Below are 18,469 nucleotides of genomic sequence, written 5' to 3'. Positions count from 1 at the left end.
GACGCACCGCGCGCAGCCGCCGGAGGAGGCGAGCGTTGCCCGCGTGCAGCCGCGGCGTGGTGGGGAAGGACTTTCTTTCCCATGATTCTCCGCGCGCGCAGCCATGGCGGACGGGAGACTACATCTCCCGTGGTGCCCCGCGCGATGGGCAGCATGGAGCGCGGTGTGGCTGCGCTGGAGAGGCGGGTCCGCGGTTGCCTGTGCGACTTCGGCTTCGAGCTTTCTCCCTTCCAGGTATACGCCGCGTAGCGGGGGCGGGATGCTGCTATGGCCACCAGGCTCCCTGGGTGGTGCCCACGTGGCCCGCACAGCCTCGTAGTCTGTGACATCATGCAGTTGTCACCGTGACACCATATGGGCTCTGTGACATCATGCAGGGGCATTGTGACGCCATATGGGCACCGCGACATCATGCAGTTGTCACCGTGACGCCATATGGGCTCTGTGACATCATGCAGTTGTCACCGTGACGCCATATGGGCTCTGTGACATCATGCAGGGGCATTGTGACGCCATATGGGCACCGCGACATCATGCAGTTGTCACCGTGACGCCATATGGGCTCTGTGACATCATGCAGTTGTCACCGTGACGCCATATGGGCACCGCGACATCATGCAGTTGTCACCGTGACGCCGTATGGGCACCGCGACATTATGCAGTTGTCACTGTGACACCATATGGGCACCGCGACATCATGCAGTTGTCACCGTGATGCCATATGGGCACTGCGACATTATGCAGTTGTCACTGTGACACCATATGGGCTCTGTGACATCATGCAGTTGTCACCGTGACACCATATGGGCTCTGTGACATCATGCAGTTGTCACCGTGACACCATATGGGCTCTGTGACATCATGCAGGGGCATTGTGACGCCATATGGGCACCGCGACATCATGCAGTTGTCACCGTGACGCCATATGGGCTCTGTGACATCATGCAGTTGTCACCGTGACGCCATATGGGCACCGCGACATCATGCAGTTGTCACCGTGATGCCGTATGGGCACTGCGACATCATGCAGTTGTCACTGTGACATTACATCTCCGCGTCAGCCACCTTGTGTGATGACAGGGCCGCCAGGCCGGTAATCAACTCGGGCTCCTCCCTGGTGCTGCAGGCGCTTTGGGGTGAAGGGTCCCGGATGTATTCCAGACGTGGTGGTATCATTGGCAGTTGCCATTGGGGAAAACGGTGGCTGTCCAGTGGATTTGGGGACAAGTGGGCCACAGGGATCCCACACATGTTTTCTCCCCCCGCAGGCTGTATTCTGAAGTATAGTATGTTGGTGACCCTTTATGGAAAGTACGTGGTCTAATTCCTTCTTCACTCAGGCCAGGTGCTGGAAAAGGTGGCATTGAAGTGATGAGCAAGAAGTGGTAGGCTCTCACCCAGAAATCTTTGTATACTCCTGAGTCTGTAACTCTTCCTGAATTACATTTTGTTGGCCAGGACATCCAGACATGAACTGAGTTTGCCCCATATCTTGCTGCTTGTTATCCCTTCACTTATTCCCATTGATTATTTTCATCTCATTTCTGCTGTCACATTGTTTGGATCACCTGGGAAAATGACGTGCCCAGTCTCCTTCAAAACTGGCATGAGTGCCTTTCTATAAAGGCCTGATCCTGTGAGAAGCTGGGTGCCTCTTGAAAGCTGTGTCAGTCCTTTGACTCCCAATGATATCAGTCCTACCATAGTGTAGTAGCAACCTGTCCCCTGGAGGATCTCTGAGAGCTCCAAAGTGTATTGCATCTCCATCCTTTCAGATTATTTCCAAAACTGCCATGTTGTTCTGCAGAGTGCATCATGGGACAGCATTTTATTTGTGGCAGTTGATACTGGTGGGCTTCTGAGAAAGGCCAAGTGTAATTTTTAAAATATGTGGGAGGAAACATTTATCCATGTATGTTGTGAAATGCATAATCTTGTTGAAAATACAAGGAAAGAAACAGGGAAACTAGCAACTGAAACATTCAGAGAAGTTGGCTGGAGAACAGCAAGAGCAGGAGATAAATAGTGGAGGAAAGCATGAGAAGGGATTGCAGGAATTCACAGATGAGCTGCACAAAATGATACTAAACAGATAATTGACTTCTGTTGAGATTAACATCAAACTGTATTGTCTTGAAAGTTAAATATTAACAATAGTCAGGAAACTGACTACTGTAGAAGTAAAGTTTTTATTGTCCTGAGAATTGAATATTAACCCAGGCAAAGGTGAAACTAAGATTTGCCCCCACAGTCAGTGAATGTTGATCTTCACAGAGAGACAAAGTCCTTATGTGCCCAGGTACGTACATTCTGAAAGCCTTCATCAGAAATCTTCCCACTGAAACTGTGAATTTCTTAAATGAAGCTTTTTTGTAAACTAACATTTTTGGTGTGATGAAGTTAGGTGACTGACAAATAAGACTATTGTTGCCTGCTGACAAACCAATCTGTTAGGAAAATCTTTAACTTGTAAATTGAGCTAGTAAGATGTGGGGATAAATGTGGAATGTCAGGACAGTCAAGGTGGGTGCATAATATCTTTTATTAGTCCCACTGCTGTTGGTGAAAGAAACAAGTTCACTTCAGTTGAACTGCACCTGGTAGCCTTTTAACAGCTGAATGATTTACTGGCTAGGAGAGTGTTTCTGTCTTGCTATTTGCAGTGTTCTGTTCTTGCTAGGCAGTTTGGCCTCCTGGACTGAAAAAAGACTAGGAGGTAGGAACTCTTTAGATCTAATTTTGGTTCTTTTACTGATGTGGTCACATCACTTGACTTCCCCAGGCCTCAGTTTAACTGTGAAATGGGGATGATAATTGCTTCTCTTCCTGCGGTGGTGCAAGTATTAATGACTGTTTCTGTGCACTCAGAACCATGTTGTAATGCATTGCATGAACGCTAGCGATTATACTTCCATTGGTTTTTCATGTTGCTTACTATTTAAGGCAGGGGTGGGCAAACTACAGCCTGGGGGTGTTTTAATCCGGCTCTTGAACTCCCGCCGGGGAGCAGGATTCAGGGCTTGCCCCGGTCCACACAGCTCCCGGAAGCAGTGGCGTGTCCCTCCTCCAGCTCCTACACGTAGGGGCAGCCAAGGGGTTCTGCATGCTGCTCCTGCCCCAAGTGCAGCCCCCATAGCTCCCGTTGGCCGGGAACTGAGACCAATGGGAGCTGCAGGGGCGGCACCTGCAGACAAGGCAGCACACAGAGCCTCCTGGCCGTGCCTCTGTGTAGGAGCCAGAGGGGGAACATGCCGCTTCTTCTGGGAGCTGCTTGAGGTAAGCGCTGCCCGGAGCCTGCACCCCTGACCCCCTCTTGAACCCCAACCCCCTGCCCCAACCCTGATCCTCCTCCTGCCCTCTAAAACCTCCCCGGAGCACCCTCCTGCACCCCCAACCCCTCATCCCCACCCCTACCCCAGAGCCCGCACCCCCAGCCAGAGCCCTCACCCCCTTCTGTACTCCAACCCCCAATTTCTTGAGCATTCATGGCCTGCCATACAATTTCCATACCCAGATGTGGTCCTCGTACCAAAAAGTTTGCCCACCCCTGATTTAAGGGCACCTCCTGAAATGTGCTGAGTGCCTTTGAGGGGGCACTTCATGTCCTTAGCTTGTACTGGCTTCAGTAGGATGACTACACATAGACCCAGTCCCGCTTCCAGTAAAGCCAACGGAAAGAATCCTGCTGACTTCAGTGGGCACTGAAGCCTTTCTGTGGGGGTACTGATGGGGGCCCATATCTATGAAGAGACAGTAGATGGCGTTGCCTCACCAGGCTTTTAGCACTGAGTGGAAGAAATAGCTCTTCTCTTCTATCCCTGCAGCTAGAGTCAAAGGGACTGCTCCTGTAGATAAAGCTCATCATATGTTTGTAGGTCCTGGGCCTGACAGAATGCAGGAAATTACACCTGGTGCTGTATATCACAATTTTTCTAGGGAACTTGGAGACCTTCCTTTGACAGAAAATAAATACATACCCATCCCTATCCCTACAGCCTTTTGCTTGGCACCTGCCCAGGAGTAATGATCTGCACATTGGAACCTACAGATGCCTACAGAGCAGTATACTGCATGGCTAATAATGCAGTTTTAATTTATTATTAATTATTATTTTATTATTGTAAAAACCCAAACATACAAGATGTCTATGTGTGGGTTGGTCCCCATTGCTCTTCCCTGGTGAAAAACCCCATGTAGTATTTAAAAAAAATAGTCCTCCAAAAAGGATATTAAGGGACAGTAAGAATGCATTCATCGTACCATGTTATTTCTATACAAGTCGTTAAACTGGGTCATGACTAATAACATGTGTAACCTCTTCTCAACACTGTAATAACGTGCAGACCAGCTAATTATTTAAACCAGTGGTTCTCAACCAGGGTGACACATACCTCTGGGTTACGCAGAGGTCTTCCAGGGGGTGCATGAACTCATCCAGATACTTGTCTAGTTTTACAACCGGTGACATAAAAAGCACTAGCGAAGTCAGTACAAACTAAAATTTAATACAGACAATGACTTGTTTATACTGCTCTATATACTATACGCTGAAATGTAAGTACAATATTTATATTCCAATTGATTTTATAATTCTATGGTAAAAATCAGAAAGTCAGCAATTTTTCAGTGATCGTGGTTGTGACACTTTTTGTATTTTTAGGTCTGATTTTGTAAGTAAATAGTTTTTAAGTGAGGTGAAACTTGGGGGTACGCAAGACAAATCAGACTCCTGAAAGGATACAGTAGTATGGAAGGACTGAGAGCCATTGATTTAAACAAAGGCCAAAACAAAACTGATCTCAGTTTTACTGGTGTCAGTCCAGAGTCCACTGAAATCAATAGCTACTCAGATCAGTGGTTTTCAACTTATTACACATTGTGGGTGGCATATGAGGTGGCATGGACCCTCACTGTGCGGGGCCGGCCAGCTGCTTGCCCTAAACCCATGCCACGCAGCAGCCTTCCCTCCCACAATGTTTTTAATTAGTTTCTAAAATATAAAACCGAAATATGAAACCACCTAGATATTTAAGGGCAATCTCCATTACCCATTACAAAATCAAATGTTAGAGACAAGGTGGGTGATGTAAAACATTTTTGATTAGACCAGTTTCAGTTGGTGGAAGAGACAAGCTTTTGAGCTTCACAGAGCTCTTCTTCAGGTCTGGAAAAGATAACCAGGATGTCACTGCTAAATACAAGATGGGATGGATTGTTAAGCAAAAGGAGTTAAGGTATGTTGCAAGAAACCACTTAAAACGAAGCCAGTGATTAACTCCTCTACAGCCCTAGGACAAAGGAGGGTTTGTAAGTTACAAATTGTAATGAGCCATAAAACCAGTGTTTCCGTTGAGACCATAATTTTTAGTGATTTATGAATTTAAGTTCCTAGGCTTGTCTTTTCAAAATGTGCAGGTTTCCTTTGAGGGGGCCTGAGGGGTCAAAGAGGAAATAATTGCTTTGTGAGTTGTGTTTACCCACAGATGCTATGGTGTGTTTCTTTTATCATTTTCCTTTGTTGAGTTCATGAATTTGAGAGCAGAGGCCATGTGGGACGTCTTCCCCCTCTATCAGATTTGCTGTTTGGCTTCTATTGAGCATGCTCACATGGACTGAGCATGCTCAGTAATACTCCTGAAGCCAGCTGCCTTCACTCTGCGCCCCCCCCCCCCCCATGCAGGAAGGGGTCAAGAGGTTATTGATTGTCTTGTTTCATCCACATAGTAGTTGTTGGGGGCATTTGATGCACTGGATGAGGTACACCACATGTAAGATAGACATACGTAGGACGCGTAGATCTCGAGAGGTGTGTTATGGTGGGTATTGATCATCTGAGCAGTAGAGATCTATCTGCAGGTTTTGCATCTGTCTCCGGGTCTGGTGCCTATGCTGCTTTGAGTTGGTGTGTCCTGGTCTCTCTCAGACTCTGGTCTCCTGACTCCTTACAACAATCTGTAATTTACCAATCCTCCTTTGTCCTGTAACTGCAGGATGTTAATTGCCCACTTTCTTTTAGGTAAAAAAGAAAAGGAGTCCTTGTGGCACCTTAGAGACTAACCAATTTATTTGAGCATGAGCTTTCGTGAGCTACAGCTCACTTCATCAGATGAAGTGAGCTGTAGCTCACGAAAGCTCATGCTCAAATAAATTGGTTAGTCTCTAAGGTGCCACAAGGACTCCTTTTCTTTTTGCGAATACAGACTAACACGGCTGTTACTCTGAAACCTTTCTTTTAGGTAGTTTCTTGCAATATGTGTTAACCCCTTATGCTTAACAGTCTATCCCTCCTTGTATTTAGTTGTGACACCCTGGCTTCCTTTTCCAGACCTGCAAAAAGCTCTGTGAAACTTTCCACTAAGGGCATGGCTCCACTTGCAGATGTAGAGCACTGGGAGTTAAACCAGCCTTCGGAGACCGTAGCAGGGAAAACTCTGCTGCGTGTTTAACCTGTCAGCTGCAAGCGGGCTGGCATGGCCACATGAGCAGCTCTTGCAACGCCACAAAGAGCAGTGCATTGTGGTAGCTATCCCACAAGTGCAAGTGGCTGCAGCGTGCTTTTCAAAAGGGGTGTGTGTGTGGAGTGTGACAGGGAGTGTATTGTGTGTATGTGGGGGGAGAGACAGTGTGTTTTGGGGTGGTAGAGAGTGTGTCAGCATGCTGTCTGGTAAGTTCAGACAGCAGTAGACCTCCCTCGCCCCCCCCCCCAACTCTCTCTCACACACACTCACAACAGCAGCATTCTACAGTAATGGCTTGCTTTGTCCCGGAGCAGATAAGCAGCCGGCTGTCAGAAACGGGGCTTTGAAAGGGGATATCTGCATACCTGCAGCCAAGTTCAAAACAATGACAAGTGTGGCCACTTGACTTCAGGCGATTATGGGACGTTTCCAGAGGCCAATCACAGCGCAGTAATGCAACACGTCGTCCACATGCCACCCGGGCGTTTCAGCCGGGGCGCAGCAAGCTTTATGCTTCTCGTGCAGGAGCGCTCCAGCTGAAGAGTCCAGGCACTCTGTGTGCCTTGCTAGTGTGGACACCTCAGGAGTTAGGGCACCCGGGGCTGATTTAATGTGCTCTAACTTGCAAGTGTAGCCAAGCCCTAACAGAAATTGGTCCAGCAAAAAATATTATCTCACTTACCTTGTCTTGCTCATATCCTGGGACCAGCATGGCTACCACAACATTGCAAACATACATCAAATATTGATTATTTCAACCAGCCCAGATAGATGTTGGATCAATAGAAAAAGAACTACTGGGATGTTAATCACCCTTATTCTGTTTGTTTTTAATTGTTTAATTATAATTGTTAAAATTAAAGCATAATTTCTCTTTTGGATCTGACAATATCCTGAGAGCACCATACAGGATTATAATCTCAGCTATGACCTGGTATAATAGAGGAAGCAAAAACTTTTTTTGGACTGTTTCTAGTAGGCTACGTTAATTCTGGAACAATAAGAGCTTTATATATAGCAAATGAAATATTGATGCCTTTCCTAGCTAATCTCGGGATACAGTCCTGGTCTGATGGCCAAAAGGTCTTGTTAGAAGTGATTCTTCTAGCATTTGGAGCAGGATCTGATACCTTCCCACTTCCACAGAAAGACGAAGCAGAGTGAATGGAAGAAACAGGGAACAAAAAGGGCTCTAACTACCAAACGAAAGAATGGTACCATTGTGGCTCCTTTAAGATACAATTCTCATTATTTCTAGTGGCATCTTATTTCCTGATCTCAGCTGCAAAATCAACAACCTTTAGATTCAAATATTTCAGTTGATTTTTCTGAAGTCTCAGTTCAGCATCTTAAAATGACCCAATTTCAGATTAAACAGTGGGGCTGACCTTGTAAGGATGATAATTTACTGTAAATTTCATTTTCTTTCTGGGTCCTGATCCTGTGTGGTGCTGGGTACCTCCTGCTCTCATTAGAGTCACTTTCACATTGATTTCACTCGTATTCAAAGCTTCTCAGCACCTTGCAGTTTCAGGCCCTTAGAGAAATATTAATTTCTAAAACCTCTACACTCCTTTTTAAATATCAGCCATGGCGCTTGACCTCCCAAGGGACAAAACTGCAAGAAACTAATAGAGTCACAGGGTCCTATACACAAGAATAAACTTGCTGTGTGTAATCAGGTTGTGTAACATGCTGTTTGTGTATTATGCTAGGATTTTTAGAGTTATTACCTGGCTGTGCTTAGCACTCCTGGGGCTGAGTCTCTGTTCTCCTGCTCATATCTCCCTGCCTTCTTGGCTTGATCTGCCCCCTAACTTCTAATACTGTCAACTGGGCTGCATTATGACCCATCCAGCCATGAAGGTAACTCTTGAAATCTTGGGAGCATTATAATATGTGATGCACCTAAAGTTCCGCTGAGGGATTATTGTGCTCTTGGGAGCATCATGTCATTTACCTTCACAAATAAATGTTTATGCCTGGAGAAGTAAAGCATGTGGCCCGTCATGCGATTGAACAGAAGTATCCATTTCTTTCCAGCAGCCTGTCATGGCCCTTATGACATCACAAGGGGCAGGGCGGCTGTGAGTGAGCATGCTTATTTGATCCTTGGGGAAAAAACACAATAATACCCAAATGGCCACCCCCTCAACAAATGGGATGGGCCACAGAAAACAAGGATCAACCAAACAATGGGGGACAAATAACAAAACCCAAAAGAAAACAAAGAACTCCAATCAGGAACAGGAGTGAGATCACTGGGCCAAAATAAAGGATCCAACGGGGACACCAGTCCAAGAATCCCAGATAGTGTTGCCCACTATTGCTCCAAGAGAGAATTGAGAGAGACCGTGGAGTCCACTCCGAACAAATTCTGTCCCGGTATGTGAATGGCGAAGTGCTGGGAGATATGCTCCACAGTCACTGACAACACCCCCATTCAGCCTCCCACTGTGTTAGTGAGAATGATGTCAGAGAAGCATGTCTCATTATTTGTAGTAAACTGGCTGGAGGCAGAAATGGGTTGTGAATTCTGCAGCTCAGTGCTGTAATTTTTAATAATCTGTATTTCCATGTAAAATGGCACCACATCCAGTTGCTGTTAAAGACCCATTGATGTCTCAAGGAAATGTTTTATTTTGAGATGATTCTGCTTTTCTGTGATACAGTTTGTTTATTTTTCCTTTCTCACTTTGTTATTAGGAGGGACATTGGCACACAGGATCTTCATCCTTAAAGAGTTCAGTGACTCATGCTGCTTCTGTGACATCATAGTTTTTGCTATGAAAGTGATTGTCACGAGAAACAGAGGATTGAGATTTCAGAGGGAAAGTTTGGGCTAAAGGTCAGGGCTCCTGGGTGCTATCCCCCTGTATTTTATTAAATACAGAAAGTAGGATTTAAGTGGTTCCAAGAAGTAACAGACAGAACAAAGTGAATTACCAAGCAAAATAAAATAAAACCCCAAGTCTATGTCTAATAAAACTGAATACAGACAAAACCTCACCAGTTCCAGTTAGCTTCCTTTTACAGACTAATCTCCTTCTAGTCCGGGTGCAGCAATCACTCACACCCCTGTAGTTACTGTCCTTTGTTCTAGTTTCTTTCAGGTATCTTTGCGGGTGGAGAGGCTATCTCCTTAGTCAGCTGAAGACCAAATGGAGGGGTCTCCCACGGGCTTAAATAGACTCTCTCTTGTGAGTGGAGATCCCCTCCTCTCGCCTATGCACAGTCCAGCTCCAAGATGGAGTTCTGGAGTCACCTGGGCAAGTCACATGTCCATGCATGACTCAGTTTTTACAGGCAGAAGCCATTGCCCACGTGGTATCTTGAATGTCTCTGGGAAGACTTCTTATGTAGATTGGAGCCTTCCAAGATGCGTTGTTCGTTAAGTGCTTCTTGATTGGGCACTTAACTTTGCAAATTCCTTTCTCCAGGAACTGACCAAATGCTCTACTAAGGTTATTTAGAAATCAAGCCAGTACTTGGCCAATATTCATAACTTCAAATACAAAAATGATACATGCATACAAATAGGATTAATAGATTCAGTAGGTCATAACCTTTACATAGATATGTTATGTGACATCTACAGCATAGAACATATTCCAGTTATGTCGTATATCCATAAGCATATTTCCATAAAGCCTTATGGGGGGCACCATCACAGAGGTGACCATAAATCCCAACATGAAATGCTCCCTCGTGATTTGAATGGAAGGCAGTGCATTTTGGGATCTGTAGCCTGGGCAGGCTGCACATCTGTATTATGTATGAAAACAGCTGAAGTCTCTTTCATGTTTTGAAATTCTGCGCAGCCCTGGTAGGACAAAATCTAGGTGTCTTGGTTCTAATGGATGTTTGTCTTTATTTGCTGAAGGTTGGGTGGTACAATGCTGTTCTTCAGCCATCCTTTCACCTCCAGTACTCCGAGGGCGCACTGGCATTCGTTGTCCTCAGCACCCCCTTGATGTTTGACAAAGCCTTTAAACCCTTTGTGAACAAACAGCTGCTGAAAAAAATCAATGACCCAGTGGATCAATGCGTTTCTTATCATCTGTCACTTGTGAAGGAGGTAAGAACCTTTGAAAACAGTGTCTTCTTGCTAATGAGAGTATGGCGTAGTGGCTAGAATGGGAGACTGGGAGTCAGAACCCTTGGGTTTATTTCTGTTTCTGGCTGTGTTTGTGACCTTGGGAAGTCACTTATCTTCTCTGTGCCTCAGTTTCTCAATCTGTAAAATGGCAATAATGATATTGACCTATTTTATGGGCAGAGAGTTTGTGACTGAGGTTTTTTTTTAAGTGCTTTGGGATCCTCAGATGAAAGATGGGAACTGCACAGTATTATTCATGCTGCCAGGCTCACGATAAGAGTACCCAACAGGGTGTCAACTTCCTTTTCTCTCTTACGCAGCCTCTTTTATCGTTACATCCTTGGTGTGGGCATGGATTAAAAACACAAAGCTGTTGTTGGATGGGTTCACGGGTTGGGGTGATGGTGTTCACCAGGTCATACAGAAGGTCAACCTGGGTCTACCCCACCATAAGGAGAATGGACCTGAAGGAGTTGTGAGTGAAAGCGTCAAAAAGCTCAAGGCAGGAGTCAGACATCTGAGAGAGGAAGATATGGCTGACAACTGACACAAGCCTCAATCTGTGCTTTGGCAGAGGCTGCACCTCAGTGCTGGAGCTGAGTCGTGGGGCTGGATGTCCTTTTCCTTGTGGTACTGGAATCCAACAGGACATCTGGGGCCTGATCCAAAGCCCAGTGAAGTCATTGGAAGTCTTTCCAATGACCAGAGGCGGATTAAGGTTTCCTGGGGCCCTGGGCCAAAGGAAGTGGGGTCCCCTCCCGACCCCTTCCTCCTGCGGCCCCACCCACAGCCCCACCCTTTTCTGCTCCTTCCCCAGGGCCTGCCCCTGTTCCACCCTCCGCCACCTCCCCCAAATACAGGCCCCGTCTGTCCAGTGGCTAATCCACCACTGAATCTGCCACTGACTGCACTGAACTTTAGAACAGTCCCTTAGAGGAGATCGTCCTGCTGAACATATCCTGCAAGTATGTATATAAATAAATACCTCAGTAACTAGAGAAGGGAGCTTGCTGACAGAGAGGTCCTCAGAGCCTTTATTTCTACTTCTATAACCACTGCAAACCTGGACTGAGACGCTGTAAATCCTCAAAACTGCATAGGAGTTTTTGGTATTGGTGATACCCCACATTATGACTTTAGAGATCATGGAGTGCCAGAAGATTTCAGGATGGAGACTTACAAAAAAAATTAAAAGGTTTCAGAGTAACAGCCGTGTTAGTCTGTATTCGCAAAAAGAAAAGGAGTACTTGTGGCACCTTAGAGACTAACCAATTTATTTGAGCATGAGCTTTCGTGAGCTACAGCTCACTTCATCAGATGCATACCGTGGAAACTGCAGCAGACTTTATATATACACAGAGAATATGAAACAATACTGTTTCATATAACATATAACAAATAAATTGGTTAGTCTCTAAGGTGCCACAAGTACTCCTTTTCTTTTTGCGAATACAGACTAACACGGCTGTTACTCTGAAATATGTAATCCTTGTGTCCCCTTAATCCTCCATTTCTGGGTGGCTAGCATCTCCCCTGCAGGAGCTGACTTCCTTTCAGGTGAGCCCAGGGATTTAGGTTGCAGTTCTTCCTGCAGTTCACTGTGATCACCTTAGCAAGTTTGACTTTAGTCCAGCACCTGCAGACCTGAGGGCAATGACAGTATTAATCAGTGACCAGCCAGCCTCAATAAAGCACAGTATTTGATCAGAACAAAAGCATTACTGAAAAAAAATATGATAGAACAAATGGCTTAACCCACATGCTTACCAGGTATCTCCACATAAGACCTTGGTGGATTTCAAAGTACTTAGTTTAAACCTTTCTGCAGGATCTGCCCTTTGTCACATGTCAGTTCTTGGACATAGTCAGTGTGACCCCTCAGGTTGGTCACATCATACAATTCTCATTTCTTTGTTTTCTAGCTGTCTTCAATCAGTTCCCCGGGGGGTGGGGCCTCTCTAGATTTGTTTCCCTGTCCAAGGATTTGCATTAATTATCCTCCAGTGATTTGAGTTCCAGTAGGAAACGCCTGCAATTCCCCCAGCCCAGACAGGTACATCTTTATAAAGCTGATACAGTCTTTGAGTATTCTGATTCTATAGCTCAGTTCACAGGTTGATAGTTCATTTGTGATTATGTGATGTCCCTCCACTGCATTGCTTGTCCTGTTCTAAAGAAGACATTAATCCCATTGTGCTGGCAGGTTACAATACAAGGTCAGAGGGGAAACTGAGACATAGATATGTTTTCATAAAAACAAATCGGAAGTTTCCCAGTTCTTCAGTGTCCACTAGATGTACTGAGTTCTGTCTTGGGAAAGGAAGAGAGAAGGGACATGCCAAAAAACTCCCTTATAAAGGGAATGAAACTCATTAATAATGCACCTTTCACTGTAGGGTCAAGGCGCTTAGTATCTGGAAATGCAGGATCACTCAGAAGTCATATACAGAACAGCGTGTGATCCTGCAAGCGCATTGGTTAGAAAGGGGGAGTTCAGTAGCCAGGTGAGGGAGGGAGCTTCAAACCCATTCCACGAATTTCCAGTGTGCCTCTAGCCAACACTTTTCAGTCATTCTGAGCTGATACTTTTCTTCCTCCAGAGTCTCCCTGACCAGAGGGTGGACATCATCTATGATTATGAGATCCTGCCAAACCGGAAGCCCAAGTTTCTGGCCCAGACAGCTGCCCATGTGGCTGGAGCAGCATATTATTACCAGAGGAAGGATGTGAGGTGTGATCCCTGGGGAGAAAAGGTAAGCTATGAATCATAGCCCAAGAGTCCCTTGGGAGCACCTGAATGTAAAACTTTTGTTGACTCACTGATTCCTTCCTCAAGGAACTCATGAGGCATAAATGTGATAGTTATTTGAAGTGTGTCTGCCAAGGAGTCGGGAATTCTTTGGAGTGGTACAATGGGCATAACTAGGTGAAGAGCGATGAAATTGAGCAGAGGAAAATGGAGGCTAAATAGGAGGGGAAATGTCCTGATCAATGAGATATATTACCTTCTAAGGGAAGAGGTGGAAGACCAATTGCCTGGGACATCTAAATGTAGCCTAGACAAAAGCAGAGGCAAATGTAGCATAGGAAAAATCCTGGCTGAGGATAGGCAAAATGTGCTAGAGAACCAAATAGGCCTTTTCTATGTCTCTGTGCCAAATCCTGCGAGCCTTACTCAGGCAAAACTTGCGCTGTGTTCAATTTTTATTTTGGAATTTTAACAAGAGGCTCCCGAGATCCACCTTCCAGCACATCTGTTTGGGGGTGTGAGGGAGAGGGGTGCGTGCACATGCAGGTGTGTGAACCAAGTAAAGGGAATCAAATGTAATAATGCTTCAGAGTATAAGGTTAGGAGGGAATTCCTCTTTCTTCTCATACAGTACAGCATCACTTGGCCATGTGCATTAGAGGTTCTCTCGAAGTCCCAGAGACTAGGCACTGCTTGAGACAAGGCCAACCCTTAGATCTAGAACAGCACGTCTCATACCATTTCTTTCTTCTTTTCAGAAGATCTATGGTGTTTGTATCCATCCCCGGTATGGAGGCTGGTTTGCTATCCGAGGTCTCCTCATATTCCCAGATGTTCAGGTGCCATTCCTGGAGCAGGTTGCTCCTGTGGATTGTGTGACCTCGGAGGAGAAGCGGATAGAGCTGCTGGAGAAATTCAATTTCCACTGGCGGGACTGGAGCTATAGGGACATCATTGAAGTGAAGGAACGGTACTCGGAGGAGCAGAAAGCCTACTTTGGAGCTCCTCCAGCAGAGAGATTCAAACTGCTAGAGCTGCAAGGAGTTCTCCAGAGAAGTACGTTTTACTGAGTAACACGGTTCCAAGTGTGGGGCAGGGAATGAACAGAGTGCAGCTCACAGACGCCCTCATCCTCCATAGCAGTTATGAAGAAGTGCGTGACGGTTCAGAGTTAGAAGATCCCATGTGAATCAGTACTGGGTTTACAATGGCACCATGGTGCTGGGCCCCCGCTCAAAAGGGGCCCCGGCCTGGCACAGCCCGCTCCACGGGCACTGCGCCCGGAGTATCTGGCTCCTCTCTACATCTCCCCTCCCCCCAGCTTCTCCTCTTACCGCTCGCTCCTCTCAGCCAACTGAGGGTTCCCCTCTGCCCCCGTCACCAGCAGGCTGCCACCAGCAGAGCCAGGGGCAGAGAGGAGCCCTCAGCTGCTGCCGCTCTGGCTGGACCAGCGACCAACCGCTTCAGGCTCCGCGAGGCTGGGGCCCACCTCTCCCTGCCACTCTGTGGTAGCGACAGGCGTGGGAAGTTGGAGGCTGCTTCTCCCCCCGCCCATGCAAGGAAACGCCTCCTTCACCACAAGCACCATCAGTGCCAGGCTGGTAAGGTTGGGTGGGACCCCGGGGGACAGGGCCACTCTGTGCTCCTGAGCTTCAGTGGTCTTGCCCCCTTGCATTGTGCTGGGAGGGGAGGATCCCTGCTCTGCGCTGGCTCATCAGGGTCTTGGGGGCAGGGTGTGGAGGAGTGGGTCTGTGGGGGGGATACTGGGATGTGAGGGGGTAGGAGGTGCTGGGCAGGGGTGGAGTTTTGTGTATTTTGGGGTGCTAGGCAGTGGGGATCTGTTGGGGGTGTGTTGTGGTGGGGCTGTGGGGAAGGGTACTAGGCAGTGGGAGTGATGTGTGTGTTGGGGTGCTGGGCAGTTGTGGTGGGGCTGATGGCGGGGGGGGTGCTGAGCAGAGGTGATGATCAGGATACTGTGCTTTTGTGTGTGGGGGGGTGCTGGGCATAGAGGGTCCAAGGGGTGCTGGGGGGGGGGGATGCATGGCGCTGCATGGACCCACCTCCACAGGGAAGGGGCACACTGGCAGCACACGGCTGGGAGGGCCAGTGTGCGTCTGGTGACTGCCAGTTTGTAAACAGTGCCCGAGCACTGTGCGGAGCAGGGCTGCCCCTGCCGTGCCATGCCCCATTGCCCCTGGCTCCAAGGACTGACCTCCCTTTGCCATGTTCCATTGTTCCCAGAGGGGCCCACAAATGTTTGGAGCTGGGCCCGTAAAAAGTTAATCTGGCCTGCATGCTCCATCTCAATCTAGAAGCCTGCCTCTTGGATCAAGATGGAGTATTGCATGCTGGGGTTTATGGTTTGGCCCCATCTTGTAGAGGAAGGTGGCTGCAGTCTGCTCCGTGTTATAGCTAATTAGGAATGGATTCCTCTGGCTCCTGCTAAGTTACCATTTGCCCTTCAACTGGGCAAAGTTCAGGCGCCCGTGAGGCTGGGAAATCCAGGCTGCTCTTTAGAAGTACTGATTATTTGTGTTCTAATAGGACTTATTTTTTTAAAAAGCTTAGTTATTTTTATTCTATTTAATAATAAGGTTTTACTGAATTGTCTACAATTGAATTGTGAAATGACTTGCTTCTTTGTACGACCTCAGAGGGCAGACTTTTTCAAACATCTCTAGCACCTTTTATTCTGTGATACACTCTCTCAGGAGAGTGAATGTTTTAAATGGCGCTGTCACTTTCAAATCTAGTCTTTGTCACTCAGACTAGGAAAAGGAGCTGGTTTAACTTGATTGGAAACCCCTCTTACTACCACCACCACCACCCTAAAATCACAAACAGACAAAACACTTAACACAGATGTGGACACAGTTCAACACATTTAGTTCAATTTTAGGATCCTGCTTCAGCTGTAACTTCACATGGTGAAATGATGCTAAAGCAGTTGCACTGTATCTATGCAGGTGCAGAGTGGGCTTTTCAATCAAGTTAAGCTAGCTCCGTTAGGGGAAAAAAGCCAAACTTTTTTCTTCTGGTCCTAGACAATGCCTGAGTTGAAGGTTTTCAAGTACTTCCCTTGCCACAGCCACATTGTGTGTGGGGGGGGGACTCAATACGAAAATGGGAAAGCTTCCTAATTGAATGAGTAGAGGGATAGCCTCAAAGCTGACCATACATGAAATGCTGCCAAATGTAAACAGGCTGAAAAAAGAGAGAGACTTTGATTTTCTCTGATCTGCTAGTGATCATAGGTGTTACTTACATCACTGGGTAAGATATCTTCAGGTGGACTGTGTCTTTTTACATTCACTGAGCTCAAAGGAACACTGGAAGTCAGTAATTCATTTATTTAGAAGCTGTTTGTGAGGTCAGAACCTTGTATAATAAGATGACAATTAATGGTGCAATTTGAAAGACTGCTTACTACTTGGGCTCAATCCTGCAAGGTGCTGAGCACCTTCTCTTTTTCTTGACATCAGCAGGAATGTGGAGGGTGCTCTGCACCTTGTTTGTAATTTGTGTTACAGTTCTGCATTGTTTGTTGTTTGGTACCCAGACCCTAAGCTGTCCTTCAGTAAAAGACTTTGCCATAGATCAAAATGAGTTTTGCTCTAAATAGAGCAGTCAGTGTGCTCACAAGCTGGGTTGCCTGGTTCAAAAAAATCCTCTGTCTTTGCAGCTCATCCTGCTTCTTTGTTACTCTTTTTCCTGAGACCCTCCCCCCGCCAGGTCATGCACAGCTGATATTATTTAATGTATTCTGTCAGGGTCTGTGCTCAGCCTAGGTCCTCTCACAGCAGGGCTACAAGCTTCAGTGCCTTTCTACCCTTCTTCACACAGCCTAGCAGAGTTGGAGCATTCCAGTTCCCAACAGCAAACTATGGGGTTGGGAGACAGGGATTCCCAAATTCTAATCCTAGCTCTGCCATCAGCTCCTCTGCACACCTTCAGACTTTACCTTCCTGTACCTGAATTCCCCAGCTATAAATTTCGGAAATATCCCAAGCCCTTCCAAAGGTGAGCGATAATCTTCACCAGCGAAGATTAGCGCTAGTTGTTGAAATGGTGCTAACCTTATTTCAAGGTAACATTTGATACAGTAATATACTGAGGCACATAGCTTAGCAGTGCCTTTACGAGGATACTGTTATGATAATTTGCTTTATGGGCTTTTATTACAACACTAATTTCTATGAAGTTTATAGGCAAGATTGGAATTTCATGTAACAAGTTCTTAGGCAGTTTTTTGCATACTCAGCTTAGGCTGAGATTGCGTAAGCTATCGTTTGCCTTGTCTTCTGCCTTGGACCCTTCATTACTTTAGCTTTCTACAAGAAAAACAAGGACTGTAGTTGATTGTTACAAAGTAATTGTGGATATACTTTCTGGTGAGCTTCAGAAAACACTAGAAGCATCTTGGAATCATTCTGCATATTTGGGGTTATTGTTATATTAATATATTTGCATATGTCAGAGAGCAATTTGGCTATGACTAATCATTGTGTGGTTGTGGGATTATGAGTATTTAAATTCTAAATTTCTGACTTTAGAATTACTTATGGTTGAACTGTTACATTTTATTTGTTGATAGGAATACAACTGACTTGGAATATAATAATGGCTCATATTAAAGGAACCACATTAGTATGTAGACCATCCTCCCAGAATAATATAGAATGGAATTAGATACCACTTTGTGATCAAACTTTGGTTTATTGTTTGAGTTGTTACCCGTTTGCCCATGTTGAACTCTTTGTGTTGAAATTAATTCAATAAATAGTAATGCTGCTATATTCATCGGTATTTTACTTTTTTAACTTATTTACCTCTAAATTTTATTTTGGTTAATGAAACTTAGAAATGTCTAAATAGTCGTGAGTACTGAGTGTACTTTTGCGTAAGCAACATGATACTCACTGAATTTGTTGGGGAGCTTGAGATGCTTAACCAAGAACTAACCTTTGTGTTTTTGACACTCTGAAAATATTTACACCCCTTAGACGTAGAAGCAAACCGTTTCTGAATGTGAGAGAAAGTAGGAGTTGGGATGCAGGCAAGGTATGATAACAGGCACAGTCAGAGTTTTTTAAAAAAACAAAGTTTGTTCGGGGTATGGCGAGGTGGAGTGGCCTCCCTCTGAACCTGAGGGAGCACTACACT

The 18,469-nt window shown here is 45.9% G+C and overlaps 1 protein-coding gene across 1 annotated transcript; it reads left to right on the top strand.

Moving 5' to 3' along the window:
• The first annotated feature begins 81 nt into the window (after positions 1 to 81).
• Positions 82 to 14,911, top strand: MMACHC (metabolism of cobalamin associated C). Its single transcript, XM_077825081.1, has 5 exons — positions 82 to 234; positions 10,342 to 10,536; positions 13,158 to 13,310; positions 14,065 to 14,362; positions 14,691 to 14,911. The coding sequence occupies exons 1-5, from the start codon at positions 82 to 84 to the stop codon at positions 14,816 to 14,818; spliced, it is 927 nt and encodes a 308-aa protein (XP_077681207.1). The 3' UTR covers positions 14,819 to 14,911.
• Positions 14,912 to 18,469: the final 3,558 nt, after the last annotated feature.

This window comes from Eretmochelys imbricata, chromosome 8 (genome assembly GCF_965152235.1).
Source record: "Eretmochelys imbricata isolate rEreImb1 chromosome 8, rEreImb1.hap1, whole genome shotgun sequence".
NCBI lineage: Eukaryota > Metazoa > Chordata > Testudines > Cheloniidae > Eretmochelys > Eretmochelys imbricata.
The sequence above is the reverse complement of the archived record's forward strand: the minus strand, read 5'-3'. Positions and strand labels throughout refer to the sequence as shown.